A 16,077-nucleotide genomic window follows, 5' to 3' on the forward strand; every position below is an offset into this window, starting at 1 on the left:
GGCATCTGTAGCTGACATGATGGTTACTATCCCAATCCTGGATCGCAAACTCTCACATGCTCCAACAACACCCTATTGGAATAAAAGGCAGAGTAGTGCGGAGTAGACGGAGCTTGTTCTGGGAGGAGAAATCCAATGGGACAGATTGTGATCTTGAGAGGGAGAGGAAGATTCAGAGATGGACCATGTAAAGATTAGAGCAGCTGGGAAATTGGCAGCAAAAATGAAAAAGTTTGTTAGCTCTGCATGTGTATCGAAAGCAGCCAATACAGTCACTGATGGACTGGAGGAAGCGTTGAGGGAGGTGGTCTGGACAGGTCTGAAGTAATGTCTCTTCTTCGTGTCCATAAAATATAAATTTCCACAGCCACACCTTTATCCAGGAGGAGGTGAGGCACGATGAAGAGAGGGCAAACAATATTTATGATTGTGAAGGATTTTGTTTGTTCACACAGATATCGATGAGTGTGAATCCTCTCCGTGTCATCATCATGCATCTTGTCAGAACTTACTGGGTTCCTACCAGTGCAACTGTGTTGCAGGGTTTAAGGCATCTAATGCAACCGCCAGCCTCACTGCAGGGAAGGTTTGTGAAGGTAGGGACTTCGTATCTTCCTGAAAATGGAGAATTTATCTCAAGGCCATTTTGATATCATCAGTGCTCCAGGATTATCCTGGTTATTCTTGGAATTAAAGAATAAACAGACAGTGTCTTCATTGTGTAAACCCTCAGATAAATTGTGGGTGCTGGAAAAAGTGATGGAATTATTTTATCAGTGCTTTTGAATATTTTAGTTACTATGACATGATCCCTTGGAAACAAGAGACCGTGCGACACCACATTTTTGACCACATTTAACCTAGTTGGCTTCTTTAGCTGCCTTGGTCATTACTATTCCAGTCCTATATCCCAAATTCTCTCTTGGGCAAAGTCATACTCGCAGAATCCATTCAATGGAGTGGCTGGGCAATGGACTGGGGTTGAGATGTGACAAACCCCAGCCTAGTCTCACAGCTACCTTAATGTTCAATAGAGCCACGGACACCCTGTACACCTCCCCATCATCCACTCCCCCCACCCCTGCAACACACAGCCATTAATACACAGTTCCAACAGAATGGAAAATCAAATTCCAGTTGCTTATCACTGACATGTGTTGTGAAATTTGTTGCTTTGCAGGAGCAGTACAATGCAACACATAAAATATCATATAGGTCGTAGTGAGAAATATATCTTCAAAAATTAATTGAATTCTAAATAAGGAGAGGAAAAATAGTGACATAATATTCATGGGTTCATTACCTTTTCAGGAATCTGATAGCAGAGGAGAAGAAGGTATTTTTAAAAAAGGGAATGTTGTCTTCAGGCTTCTGTACCTCCTGCACGATGGCAGTAAGGAGAAGAGGGCATGTCCTGGGTGGCGGGGTTCCTTAATGACAGATGGATGCCACCTTTTTGAAGCAGTGTGTTTTCAAGATGCCTAAATGAAATTGGGGCTAATGCCCAGAGGAACTGGCTCAGATTACAACTTTCAGCATGTTTTTCTGGTGCTGTGCAGTGGCCCCCCCGTACTTGATGGAGATGGAGCCAGTCAGAATGCTCTCGATCGTACATCTGTAGCATTCAAACTGTTGGCTCCATCCACCTGTCCTTCTACCTCAATTCTTAAACCATTTTCCAAGAAAAAAAAATCAATGAAATATTTGTTCTGATAAGGTTCTTTTTTGTGCTAAGCAAAATACCTGTGTTTTGCTCCATGCAAATGCATCGAGTCTACTTGTAACATAGAGCAAATAGTGCTTCGCATTGAGGGGATTTTGTCTGTTCACACAGATATTGACGAGTGTGAATCCTCGCCCTGTGACCAACATGCAACTTGTAACAACACAGTGGGTTCGTACCAGTGCCACTGCATTGCAGGGTTTCAGGCAACTCCTGTGACTGTCAACCTTGCATCAGGAAAGGTTTGTGAAGGTAAGAATATAACCATGAAATGGAGAAGCAACGCCAAGGTGACGTTGTCATTGACAATCCTACATATTACTGGGAGTCACAGGCACTGCTCTGTGTCATTTTGTTGTGTTTGCTCGGACAGTTCTGATGATCAGTGTTTGTGAAATGAATTTATTGACCAGTCATGTTCCTTTGCAAAAAGTTGATGGTGTAGTGCATTGTCAGAGAGCAAGTCTGTTCTGAGTTGGCATCTGTAACAGACATGGTGGTTACGATCTCAGTCATGGATCCTAAACTCTCACGTGGTCCAACAGCACCCCGTCAGAGCTGGTTCAGTGAGGAGATGAGATAGCTTAGGAAATTATAGAACAGTGAGTCTTACTTCAGAGGTTGGTAAGTTGATGAAAAAGATCCTGAGAGGCAGGATTTATGAACATTTGGAGAGGCATAACATGATTAGGAATAGTCAGTGTGGCTTTGTGCCAGTGTGGCAGTGTGGATGTGTGGCAAGTTGTGCCTTACGAACCTGATTGAATTTTTTGAGGATTTGACGTAACACATTGATGGAGGTAGGACAGTTGATATAGTGTATATATATTTCAGCAAGGCATTTGATAAAGTACCCCATGCCAGGCTTATTGATAAAATAAGGAGGCATGGTATCCAAGGGGACATTGCTTAGTGGATCCAGAATTGGCTTGTCCACAGAAGGCAAAGAGTGGTTGTAGACGGGTTATGTTCTGCATGGAGGCCGGCGACCAGTGGTGTGCTGCAGGGATCTATTCTGGGCCTCTACTCTTCGTGATCTTTATAAATATCCTGGATGAGGAAGTGGAGGGATGGGTTAGTAAATTTGCTGATGACACAAAGGTTAGGGATGTTGTGGATAGTGTGGAGGGCTGTCAGAGGTTACAGAGGGACATTGATAGGATGCAAAATTGGGCTGAGAAGTAGCAGATGGAGTTCAACCCAGGTAAATGTGAAGTGGTTCAAATATGATGGCAGAATATAGTATTAATGGTAAGACTCCTGGCAGTGTGGAGGATCAGAGGGATCGGGGTCCGAGTCCATAGAACACTCAAAAGTTGCTGTGCAGGTTGACTCCGTGGTTAAGAAGGCATGCAGTGCATTAGCCTACATCAATCGTGAGATTGAGTTTAGGAGCCGAGAGATAATGTTGCAGCTATATAGGACCCTGGTCAGACTTCCTTTGGAGTACTGTGCTCAGTTCTGGTCGCCTCAATACAGAAAGGATGTGGAAACCATATAAAGGGTGCAGAGGAGATCTAAGAGGATGTTGCCTGGATTGGGGGGCATGCCTTATGAGAATAGGTTGAGTGAACACGAGCTTTTCTCCGTGGAGCAACAGAGGTTGAGAGGTAACCTAATAACGTTGTGTAGGATGATGAGAGGCATTGATTGTGTGGACAGTCAGAGGCTTTTTCCCAGGGCTGAAATGGCTATCATGAGAGGGCACAGTTTTAAGGTGTTTGGAAGTAGGTACAGAGGAGATGTAAGGGATAAGTTTTTTACTCAGAGAGTGGTGAGTGCATGGAATGGGCTGCCAGCAATGGTGGTGGAGGCAATACAATAGGGTCTTTTTAGAAACTCCTGGATAGGTATATGGAGCTTAGGAAAATATAGGGCTATTTTTAACCGTAGGTAATTTCTAAGGTAAGGACAAGTTTGGCATAGCTTTGTGGGCCGAAGGGCCTTTATTGAGCTGTAGGTTTTCTATGTTTCTAAATCCATGGGGGCATGACTATGATCTTGAGAAGGAGGGAAAGATTCAGAGATGGACCATGTAAAGATGAGAACAGCTTGGAAATTGGCAGCAAATATGATAAAGTTTGTTTGTTCATTATGGGTATTGAAAGCAGCATTAATGCAGTCCCTGACGGACTGAAGAAAGTATTGAGGGAGGTGGTCTTGTCTGGACTGAAGTAAGGTCTCTTCCTCATGTCCCACCAAAGGTCCGGGATTCCTTCAATGACCACAGTGACACCTTTTTCCTGGAGGAAGTGAAACACGATGAAGAGCGAGCAAACGATGTTTATGATTCTGAAGTATTTTGTCTGTTCGCATAGATATCGATGAGTGTGAATCCTCTCCATGTCACCATCATGCATCTTGTCACAACACAATGGGTTCCTACCAGTGCAACTGTGTTGCAGGGTTTAAGGCATCTAATGCGACCGCCAGCCTCACTGCAGGGAAGGTTTGTGAAGGTATGGAATTTCTGTCACTGTCAAAATTGAGAATAAATCAAAATGAAGTGTTGGTGTCAAATATCCTCCAGAATTGTTCTGAAGATATTCTTGGAATAAATTAATAATCTGATAGGGACTGCACTATGCAAATCCCACAGATAAATTATGTGTGTTGGTAAATGGCATGCTTTTCTTTATTTTATCATTGTTTCCAAGTATTTTCAGGTACAGGGACAAGAATTCACTGATGAGGTAGATCCTTCGGAAACCAGAATCCAACATGCAACACAACCTTTAGGACCACATCCAAACTGCTTGGCAGATTGAGCCACCATGTGTATTACTGATCACGTCCTGCATCCTAGATTCCCACACAGACCAACATCAAAATCAAAGTCAAAGCCAAAGTAAATTTACTATCGAAGTACATGGATGTCACCATACACAACACTGTGATTCAACACTTGTGGGCATACTTGATAAATTTATAAAATAATAACCATAACAAAATCAATTAAAGACTGTTAGAACTTGGGAGTTCAACCAATTTGGAAAAGGCAACAAACTGTGCAAATAAACCAATTAATTAATTAACTAACAAACAAACAAACAAACAAACAAAGAAGCAAGCAAGCAAGCATAAATATCGAGAACATGAGATGAAGATTCCTTGAAATTGAGCCAATTGGTCGTGGGAACATTTCAGTGATGGGGCAAGTTAAGTTGAGTGAATGTATCACTTTTGGTTCAAGAGCCTGATGGTTCTTCTTTAGCCCTTAGCTCCAAGTGGATCATAGGCCATCAATTATCTCACAAAGCCAATGGTATGGTTGGAGTTCATCAATGTTAATGTAATCCATTGCATCACCAGAGAAGGTGGGTCTACTACTGACCTTCTCCATTGGGATCTTGAGATGATGACACACAGCTTCTGAATCCAATGAACTACACACCATCTCAGCCTCAAGCAGATGGGAAGTCAATGGTTTGCTGATTCGGTTCAATCTTGGGTTGTCTGTTCTTTTACCCCGTCCACCTGTCTTTTTGCATCAACTTTTAAGGCCTTTTGCAAGAAAACCGATAAATTGTTTGTTCCTAGATGATTGTGCTCCATGTTTAAGCTCCATGTTTACACTTTGCTTAGTTCAGACCCACAGAGTCCATGTGTAACAGGGAGCAACCAGTGTTTATCATTGTGAAGGAGTTTGTCTGTTCACACAGATATTGACGAGTATGAATCCTTGGCCTGTAACAAACACACAACTTTGAACAACATAGTGGGCTCCTTCCAGTGCAACTGCACTGCAGGTTTTCAGGCATTGCCTGTGACCACCTGCCTCACTGTAGGAAAGGTTTGTGAAGTTAAGGACTCAATGTAAACATAGAGAAGCAAGCCTGAGTAGAGGTTATAGTTGACATCCTTAAAGGATTGTCCTGCAGATTCCCGGGATAAAGAGGAATATCACAGGCACTGCTCTGTGCACGTCCCACAGGAGAATCACTGTGATGTCTGTTGAGTTCATAACCTGCTGAGTTCCTCCAGCATTTTGTATCTGCCTGTGTCTTTATTTTGTTTGTTTTGACACAACTGATGATCAGGTCTGAATATTTTAGTTTGTTAAATAAATTTAGTGATCAATCATGTTCCTTTGTGAACAGCTGATGGTGTAACATGATGGTCAGGAACTGGTCTGACTAGAGCTGGCATCTGTAGCTGGCATGGTGGTTACTATTCCAATCCTGATCCCAAACTCTCACAATTCAACATTACCACCTAAGAGAGTTTTAGTGAGGGGTTGGGAAATCCATGGGAACACAGGTATGATCCAGAAAGGGAAGGAAAATAGGTTAGAGATGGACCATGTAACAATGAAGGCAGCTTGTAACATTAGCAGCTGAAATGGTAATCGTGGAGGCCAAGTCATTTAAATTTCAGGCAGAGGTTGATAGGTTCTCAATTAGCAAGGGTGTCAATGGTTAAAGGTAGAAGGCAGGAAATTAATCTCAGGGTTTTATGTGGTGTCATCTCTTGTACTTTGATAATAAAACTTACTTTGTAATTTGAACTGATTTTCTGTCCCAACCCTTAAGATTCAAGATTCAAAAACTTTATTGTCATTCTAACTGTACATCAGCTCTTCAGGGCAGAATAAAACAGCCTTTCCCAGGAGCAGTGCAATCATAACATAACAAATGCAACACTATATAATAAACATAACAATAAATAGTAAAACACAGCAGCCATATGTCAGTTAAAAACAAGTTATAAGTGTCCAGTGCAAGTTAAAAGTGTCCAAAGCAGAGTCAGGTAGAGCAGCTATTTAGCAGTCTGACTGCTTGTGGGAGGAAGCTGTTTAGTAGCCTTGTGGTTTTAGTTTTGATGCTCCTGTAATGTTTACCTGATGGCAGAAGAACAAACAGTTCATGTAGAGGGTGTGAGGGGTCTTTAATGATGTACCATGTCTTCTGGAGGCATCAACTCTGAAAGAGGTCTTGGACAAATGGTAGGGAGACCCCAGTAACCTTCTCTGCTCCCCTAACCACCCTCTGCAAGGCTTTTTTGTTGGCAGCACTGCAGCTGGAGTACCAGGTTGGGATGCAAAAGGTCAGCACACTCTCAACCACTCCTCTGCAGAATGTAGTTAAGATGTTAGTGGGGAGTGATGCTTGTTTAAGCTTCCTCAGAAAGTGCAATCTCTGCTGGGCCCATTTCACAATCCCAATGGTGTTCCTGGACCAGGTGAGATTGTCCAAGATCTGAACCCCAAGGAATTTGATGTTTTCCACTCTCTCCACTGTGGAGCCGCTGATGCTGAGGGGTGTGTGCTCAGACTGAGACCGTCTGAAACTGACGATCATCTCCTTGGTTTTGGTGACATTAAGCATCAAGTTGTCACTGCACCAGCGCTCTAGGTGTTTGATCTCCTCCCTGTACATTGTTTCATCATTTTTGCTGATGAGCCCCACCACTGTGGCATCATCAGCAAACTTAATGATCAGGTTCTCCTTGAATCTGGCTGCATAGTCATGTGTTAGCAGTGTAAACAGCAATGGGCTAAGCACACAGCCTTGTGGGGATCCAGTGCTCAGTGTGATGGAGTCAGAGATGTTCCTGCCAACACAGACAGACTGTGGTCTCTCTGTCAAGAAATCCGGAATCCAGCGACACATGACAGTGTTAAGGCCAAGCAGCGACAATTTCTCCACTCGTCTCTGCAGGATGATGGTACTGAACGCTGAACTGAAATCAATGTACAGGATTCTGGCATGAGTGTCTTTGTTGTCCAAGTGAGAGAGAACTGTGTGCAGTGTGGTGGATATTGCGTCCTCTGTAGAGCGATTTGGACGATAAGCAAACTGTAGAGGATCCAGCGATGAGGGGAGGCTGGCTGTGATATGAGGCTGGACAAGCCGTTCAAAACATTTCATCACTAAGGGGGCCAGGGCAAAGGGACGGTAATCATTCAGACAGGCTACAACTGATTTCTTTGCTACAGGGATGATTGTGGAGGTTTTGAAGCATCTGGAGACAATGGCTTGACTAAGGGAGATGTTGAAAATGTCTGTCAGGACATCTGCTAATACATCAGCACATTCCTTGAGCACACGTCCAGGGATGTTGTCTGGACCTCCCACTTTTCGTGGGTCAACCATGGCAAGGGTCCTCTGTGTTTGCTCTGAATCAATGATTGGAGCCAGCTGGTCAGATGGTAAGAAGGGATTGGCTCTCCCCCTTGCTGTAGTGTTTGATGCTTCGAAGCGTGCAAAGAATTTGTTAAGCCTGTTAGGAAGAGAGGCATCACTGTCATCAGTTTTCTGCCTAATCTTGTAGTCTGTCAGACTTTAATTCCCTGCCACATCCATCTGGTGTCACCTGTGTCACAGAAGTGCCCATGTATTTTGCCCGCGTAGGCCCTTTTTGCTTTCCTGATCCCTAGTGAAAGCGCAGACCTGGCTGAGTGAAGCGCACTCCTGTCCCCCGATCTGTAGGCTGTGTCACAGGCCTTCAGTAGTGAACGCACCTCTGTTGTCATCCATGGCTTTTTATAACCACGTGCGGTGAAGGTCTTCATCACAGTGACATCCTCCGTGCATTTGGCTCTGTAGCTGATTACTGCCTCCGCATACTCCTCAATGTCTATATGGTCATCATAGGAGGCTGCTGTTTTGAATACGTCCCAGTCTGTGTGTAAAAAAATAGTCTTGTAGTGCTGAGGCTGCACCTTTTGGCCAGACCCTTATCTGTCTTTTCTCTGCTCTCACACGTTTAAGCAGTGGTTTATATGCTGGTGTTAACATGACAGATATGTGGTCAGAGTGGCCAAGATGGGGGCAGGGGGCTGCTTTGTATGTCTGTGGTGTGTTTGTATAAACCAAGTCCAGTGTGTTGTCTCCCCTGGTTTTGAAATCCACATATTACAGGAATTTAGGGAACACAGTCTTTAAGCTGGTGTGGTTAAAGTCCCCAGCAATCACCACAAAGCTGTCAGGATGTGTAGTCAGTAGCTCACTGATGGCTTCATGTAGGCCTCCCAGTGCCTCGTTAGAATTAGCCTTAGCACTAGCACTGGGAGCTACGTAAACAGCTGCCACAAGCACGATGGTGAATTCCCATGGTGATAGAACGGCCGGCATTTCACAATGAGAAATTCAGCCAGCGGTGAGCAGTGTTTAGCAGCTACTGTGCGTTCACACACCAGTCTTTGTTTATATAAACACACAGACCTCCTCCTTGGCTCTTGCCGGAGCTAGCTGCCTCTCTGTCCACATGAAACATTGTCATTCCCTCTAGCTGTATCGCCGCATCCAGTATGTTGTCATTGAACCAGGATTCCGTTAAGACATACACACAGCAGACTTTAAATTCCTTGCGTGTTTCTCTCAGCGGATGCAGCTCATCCAGCTTGTTGTCGATGGAGCGGACATTTGAGAGCAGGAGGGACGGTACTGCTGACCTGGTGGGGTTAGCTTTTAGCCTAGCATGGATGCCGGCCCTCTTACCCCTCGTCTGTCTTCTCTTAAGTTCCCTCCCCAAGAACCGTCTCTCAGTCCTTTGTTCCAGCGAAGTTCTGCTCTCTGTTTAAGTAACAGGGAGGTGAGTTATCCATCCAGACCCTGAGAGCCCAGGTGTAACAGGGAACGATCCAGGAGCTATCCTCAGATGGGTGTGGAGATCAAGTTATTGGGTGTATTTAATGTGCAATTTGATAGATGGTATATTAGGAAGTGCATCAAAGGTTACAGGGCAATGGGGTTGAGAGTGATAATAATTCAGCCATAATGGAATGGTAGAGTAGACTCGATGGGCTGTTAAAAGCAGTCTTTTGTCTTATGGCTTAAGTACTGCAAATTGTGAAACTGGTGATCCGAAATGAGAGAGAGAAGCTCAGAGGATCAGACAGCATCTGTGGAGAGGGGAGCTGCAAAAGTGAGAAAATGAGGTCGAAAGTGTGTCCCTGATAGAGTGGTGAGACCGAGTTTGTAAAGGAGGCACAATGCATCCAGGTAATGGATGAATGCCTGCAGTTAGAGAGAAAGTAAATTAAAAATGTAAGATGCAGAGTCGAGCATGCTGGGGATCTGAAAACAGGGATGGTGCTGATTACTCCCAGCATTCTATTTCTCACCCACAGACAGTTCTTGACCCACTGAGTATTTCCAGTGCTGTACTTCCAATGCAGATTCAGGGAGGGAGTGGGCAATTAACTGAAATTTAAATGTGATTAAACCTGGTCTTGCCACAGTCATATTAAAGATGAATGGAGCACTGAGAGTCCTCTTTCCATCCCTGCTCCCGTCCAGTGAAAAGCAGCTCTGGTACAGAAGGCAGGGCTGCTGCTGTCCTTCCACACTGTTATTGACAGTCCCGTAGAATGGAGAGCAGGGTAGCAAGCATCCCAGTTTCTAACAGGTGACTGGCCATTTGGTTCCTTGAGTCAATTCCATCTGCTTCTTAACTCCATTCACCTGATGTTCTTTCTCAAACCATAAGGCCCCTTCCCAAGAATACTCACTCAATCCTTTGTTCCAGTGGAGGTTTTCTCTGGATTAAACAACACAGTGCTGAGTTACTCCATCCCGACACACAGAGCCCGGGTATAAAAGGGAGCAATCCATGTTTACTATTGAGAGAGATTTTCCCTGTTCACACAGATATCGATGAATGCAAGTCCTCACCTTGTCACGAACATGCAACTTGTATCAACGTAATGGGATCCTACCAGTGCAACTGCAACACAGGGTTTCAGGCATTACCTGCGACCGCCAACCTCATGACAAAGAAAGTTTGTGAAGGTAAGGACTTGGTATCAACATAAAAATGGAGAATAAACCCCAACTGATTGTGGATATCAGTCCTGCATAATTTTCCTGCAGAGTCCCACAACGAACAAAGAATGTAATGGGCACTGTCCTCTGTAAGTTACACAGAGGAGTTGTTGCAGGGAGGTAGGAAAGTTATCATTGTTTTTTCTATTGTTTGCTTTGATAAATCTGATCATTAGTTCAAATGGGAAGGCAAAATGGACTCACGAGTAAATGGAAATTGCTCATTGTGGTTGGCATGGATGAGATGGGCCATATGTCATGAGCAGCAGTACACTGCAATCCATAAAATATACAATAACTTATGATAAGAAATATATATTAAACAATTAAATAAGTACTGAGAAAAGAGAGCAATAATGGTGCGATAGTTTTCATGGGTTCATTGTCCATTCAGAAATCTTGTGTCGCAGGCGAAGAAGCTCTACCTAAAACATTGAGTGTATATCTTCAAACTCTCGTTCCTTCTCCCTGATGATATTAATGTAATGAGTGCAGGACTTGGATGGTGGGGGTCCTTAGTGATATATGCCACCTTTTTTAAGCGTTGCGTTTTGAAGATGTCCTTGATAGTGGGAAGGCGATTACCCATAGTGGTGTAGGCTATATTTACAACTCTGCAGGTTTTTCTCATCCTGTGTGGTGACCCCTCAAAACCAGATGGAGATGCAATGAGTCAGAATGTTCTCCATGGCACAGCTTTAGCATTCTCACTCATCACATCACCAAAAAAGGTGGGGCTAATGCTGATTCCTCCAGTGGGATCTGCAGGTGTTGACAGGCAGCTTCCAGATCCAATGACCAGGAGAGCAGGCTAGCAACCATCTCGGCATCCAGCAGGTGGAAAGCTATTGGTTCCCTGATTCAAATCAACTAAGGTAACCTTTGCCTTAATACCCGTCTTCCTGCCTCGGCTCTGAAGGCCTTTCCCAAGCAAATCACTGAATTGATTTGTGTTTTTTGTGTTCCAACATCTTATCAGTTATTCTTTTTTTCCATTCCTCTGGTATTGGTGAGTCATCAAATTTGACTGACTTCAATGTCAACTTTCTCAATAGAGGACTCAGTTTCTCTTCCTTTTTCTATATTGGGAAACGAGAAACTGCCAACACAGAAAAAAGATATGCATTCTGCATGCCACATCTGAGGGTAGCATCTCCTCCTGAGGTGTTGCTGACAATCACTGTTCTCCTGTTAGAATAGACAGCCAAAGATTTCTGCAGTTCAGGTCTCACCAGCACTCCTGCAGACAAGAGTGGCTTTTCTTCCTGATCGTCAGGAGCATCCACAAAAGTGGTTGGGGTACTGGGCATTCCTGAAAATCTGGATGTTCCAGTCACTCGAACTCGTCCAGTAGAAGGTAAAGTGACTGGTTTAGACTGAGTACACCACACAGTTCCTCTTTTATTCTCATCATCCTGTACAGGAGAAACTTGCACATTCTTGAAAGCAGCTCTGAATACAGGGAGAATAGACGAAGTTCTCAGAAAGTTCTCTCCCTTTCTCTCTTTCCATGCTCCCGTGAGCTTTCTCACAATGGAAGTGTTTGTTTCCACAAGAATGTCAGTTTTACCTTTGACAACTGGATCTGGGCAAACCAACACAAGTGTATCAGTAGTCTCAGCTACCGCAATATCTGCTCCTGAATACATCAGTGTCAATGACAAAAAACCATCATGAGGGTAGTCGTCAGCTCTAAGCCCCCAAACCTCAAGGGCACTGATCGGAGCCAACAGTAAATGAGTCAAATCCCTGGTGAAAAGGATCTGTAGAGTTAAATAACTAGAGAACCCATGTCAAGTCTGACTCGAGCATAAATACCTTCAGTCTGTCTGGAGACATCAGAACTTGGCCCCACTAAGCCTTCAGGAATAATGTTTTGCATCTTAGTATTGCTGTTAATACACTGACTGGAATGTGTTTGCTCCAGGATGTCAGTCTGTCCCTCTACTGGGTCCCCCTGTTGTTTCCCATCTTTTTCTGTTTTACCCACTGGTTTACTTTTCAAAGATTTTCCTGTCACTCACAATCTCGTTTGGAATGTCCACCTTCTTCACAATTGTAACAGAAAATACCAGTCCTATCCTCAGTAAGGAAACCCTTTGCAGCAGCTTTCCTCTGCTTTGTGAGTTCCAAAGGTGGGTCGGGCTAGACTTAGCAAGCTCACCATGTATCCATCCCCGAGATTCAGGTGTTGAGATTCTCGATTGTAGATAAAACCGAGAGTGAAATGTGTCATTTGTGCTAACAACCAGCATACCCGAGGTTGTGTTAGGGGCAGCCCACGAGTGTCACCACACATTCCAGTGCCAACATAGCAAGCCCACAATGCTCAGAAGAACAACACAGAACACAAGAAGTAACAAAGCAACAACAGCAAAAACAAGCCCAGTTCCTCCCTCCCACCGACGCACATACACAGTCCTTTAACCCCAGGACAGGCCTCGAGCAGACCGGACTTGGGCCTACAGACACCAGGTTTCTTCCTCCTGAGTGGACTCATGGAGATCTGCAGATCTGGCTCCAGCCAATGGGCCTTGACTTCTGGACTTCTGATTGGACCATCAGACCTCAATTGTCAGCATCGATTCCAGGGGACAGCATTCACCAAACACCAGGCCTCGAACATCAGACACCTATTTCCAAACCCAGGGGGTCATTCCAGGAGGATATTATGGATGACTTTTTAAGACACGTGTTCATTTTAGTGAGAGATGTCCCAATGACAAATCATTTCCTCAGTTGCAGCTGCTGTGGAGGAATTTGAATTCCATTTGGACCCGGGGTGCTGAGGTCTGTGGAGCAGCATCTGTAGTAGATGCAGCACTGTGCCTCCCTGATGCTAGATCCAGGGGAATCCGTGAAGGAAATGGTTAATAATCTGTGATGTAGAGTATGAGGAACAAAGATCTGAGTGATGTTCCTGTGGGACTCCACACACCATTCACTTTCCAGTCATCATTATCATCATCTTCACTCAGAGGGTGGAGTGAGAGTGGAACGAGCTGCCAGTGGAAGTATTGGAAACGGGTTTAATTTCAACATTTAACAGAAATTTGAATAAATACATAGATGCGAGGGGTATGGAGGGCTATGTTCTGGGTGCAGGTAAATGGGGCTGACAGAATAACAGTTCAGCACAGACTAGATGGGCAGCAGGGCCTGTTTCTGTGCTGTAGTCCTCTGTGACTCTATGACTACATCTGTGTTGGTAATATTTGTACCTCGCTTCCTCTCTACAACAGATGTGGATGAATGCCAGGATAAAAATGCGTGTGGAGTGAACATGACCTGTCGTAACTCTGCTGGGTCTTTTTACTGCGTCTGCAAAGCTGGATATCAGCAGAAGCAGGGAGACACTCAGCTGGCCTGTACAGGTGAAAATAGAATGATTACTGAGAGCTGAGAATCAGAACAAGCAATGTTCGAAACACTACACATGTCAGGGAGAATTCATGCAAAGAAAAAGAAACTGTGTTTCAAAGTGTTAATGAGTTTTAAACTTTGAAATCTCAACTCCAATTTTCCCTACGCAGTCTCTGACAAATCTGCTGAGTTGTAGGTGTGTTGCTCTGGATTTCCAGAATCTGCAGAACATCTTGTGTCTCTACAAGTTTCTGAGTATCATTGACTGTCAAGGAGACATTTTGGGGTGTGTAGTGGAATGTGAGGAGTGAGGCTGGGGGTGGGTTAGTGTGGAGTGTGTCGGGGACAGTGGTGAATGATGCTGGGTCAGTGTGGGTGTGTCGAGGACAGTGGGGAATGAGGCTGGGTCAGTGTGGGTGTGTCGGGACAGTGGGGAATGAGGCTGGGTCAGTGTGGAAAGTGTAGGGACAGTGGGGTAGTGGATGCTGGGTCAGTGCAATATGTGTTAGAGACAGAAGGGTTAAGTAGGGGTTAGTGGGAGTGGAGGCTGAGGCTCGGTCTCTGTTGAGTGTGTAGAGAACAGTAATGAGTGAGGCTGGGTCAATCCTATTTTTTTTCCTATCTTCTATCAGGTGTTCCTGTTCGTGAGTGCTATCGTTAAGGGATCAACAGGCTGAGTCCTGGCTTCTGGTGTTGATCCAGAATTCTTTTTCCGAATCCCTTTCTGAGGCTTGCCGTTCCTGTTATCCATTTTACCTGCCTGTTAACTGTTCTCTACAAAGGACGTAAACACTTAAGACAAACAGAGGCATACACTCAAAGACATACAATCGTATTCTCCATATAATTTCTTTTCCATTGGCCAATGGATCCAGGTTCTAATCTCAAGGTCTCAGTTGCCTTCGTTTTAACACCATCCTTTAATTGCCTCTGTTTTAATACCGTCTTTAATCAGAGCTGTCAGGACTCTTCTTCCAAAGCCTGTCTTGTTCTGAGTCTGAACTCAGAGATGATCACCGGCCGGTTTGGGGCAGCTCCGGTCCCTACCCCGGTCTGACCTCTATCTTTCAAGCAAGTCTCATAGGTGGGTAAGCTGGTCTGGTGTTGATGATAAGAAAGCTTCTCCGATGGGTTCATTGGGATCCCATGTCCCATCCTCGTTGCCAGACTCTGTTAGAGAATTTAGTACTGATCATAGAGCAAGTAGGCTCGAAGCTAGTTACCGCCTTAAATCGTGAATTCATGGGCATGTCTCCATCAACATGAGGTTACAATTCAAATTTATACGGTAAATCTAATTACACAAGGTCAGCCGGTCTGCAGACACTGTTTCCACAATTTATACAATGTTTGTACCTATACAATCGGTTCCTCATTACTCAGGGTACCAAATAATCACATTACCTCTCAGACAATTAGCACCTATATAATCGGTTCCTCATTGATGATATGATCTATTGTAAGACAGACTCATTCTATTTTTTTCTCATCCTCTCCCCATGGTACGGCCAACCACTAGTCTTCAAGCCCTTTCCTCCACATGAGGGTCATGAGGAGAAGAGAAGGAATAAGAGGAGAGCCAGAGTGGGGAATGGAAAAGGGAGGGTGAGAAATTACTGGGAGTTTGAGAATTCAGTGTTTATGCTGTCAGGTTGGAGGCTAAGCAGATAGAATATGAGGTGTTGTTCCTCCAACCTGAGAGGGCTGATCACTTACACATTTAACTGGTTTCATGGCTGTGGAGATGTTTACAAATTGACCCTTCTAAACCAGCAATGAGGCCCATACCAACATTTCCACATTAGTGTTGCTTGTGCCAACATTACGAGTACAATGCCAACCATGGTATCGGTTCCTTTGGGTTCCAGAGGGTGTGGGATTGGGCGAGGCATCCACAGTTGTTCTTGGGGTCAGGAAGATGTGGCGTCGAGTCACAGTCCTGTGTGTCCGAGTCTGATGCTGCTCGTTGTGGGAGTATACCAGCTTGGTTACAGAGGTCAGCGCTTCCCTGCCTGATCGGTGAACAGCAGGAAGGTGGGGGTAGAGTCGGCAGGTAGACGCACTGATCTCTAAAATGCCATCTTCATTCCAGTGGATCCACTTTCCTGTCCTGTCTCTGAGAAGCAGAACTCTATGCCGTCGCAGTGCAACTTGGATTATTCAGCAAACGCCCAGCAGGTATGAGAACTCACTCCATTTCTCCAAGGCGCAAACTTAACATCC

General features: G+C 44.6%; 1 protein-coding gene across 1 annotated transcript in view; it reads left to right on the forward strand.

Moving 5' to 3' along the window:
• Positions 1 to 16,077, forward strand: part of LOC132405908 (uncharacterized) — a 213,147-nt gene that overhangs the window by 162,770 nt on the left and 34,300 nt on the right. The window contains exons 36-41 of the mRNA XM_059990886.1: positions 456 to 596; positions 1,835 to 1,975; positions 4,042 to 4,182; positions 10,318 to 10,458; positions 13,734 to 13,865; positions 15,947 to 16,032. Of these exons, the coding sequence (XP_059846869.1) occupies positions 456 to 596; positions 1,835 to 1,975; positions 4,042 to 4,182; positions 10,318 to 10,458; positions 13,734 to 13,865; positions 15,947 to 16,032 (782 nt within the window). The remainder of the gene's footprint in view (positions 1 to 455; positions 597 to 1,834; positions 1,976 to 4,041; positions 4,183 to 10,317; positions 10,459 to 13,733; positions 13,866 to 15,946; positions 16,033 to 16,077) is intronic.

Source organism: Hypanus sabinus, chromosome 16 (genome assembly GCF_030144855.1).
Source record: "Hypanus sabinus isolate sHypSab1 chromosome 16, sHypSab1.hap1, whole genome shotgun sequence".
NCBI classification, from domain to species: domain Eukaryota; kingdom Metazoa; phylum Chordata; class Chondrichthyes; order Myliobatiformes; family Dasyatidae; genus Hypanus; species Hypanus sabinus.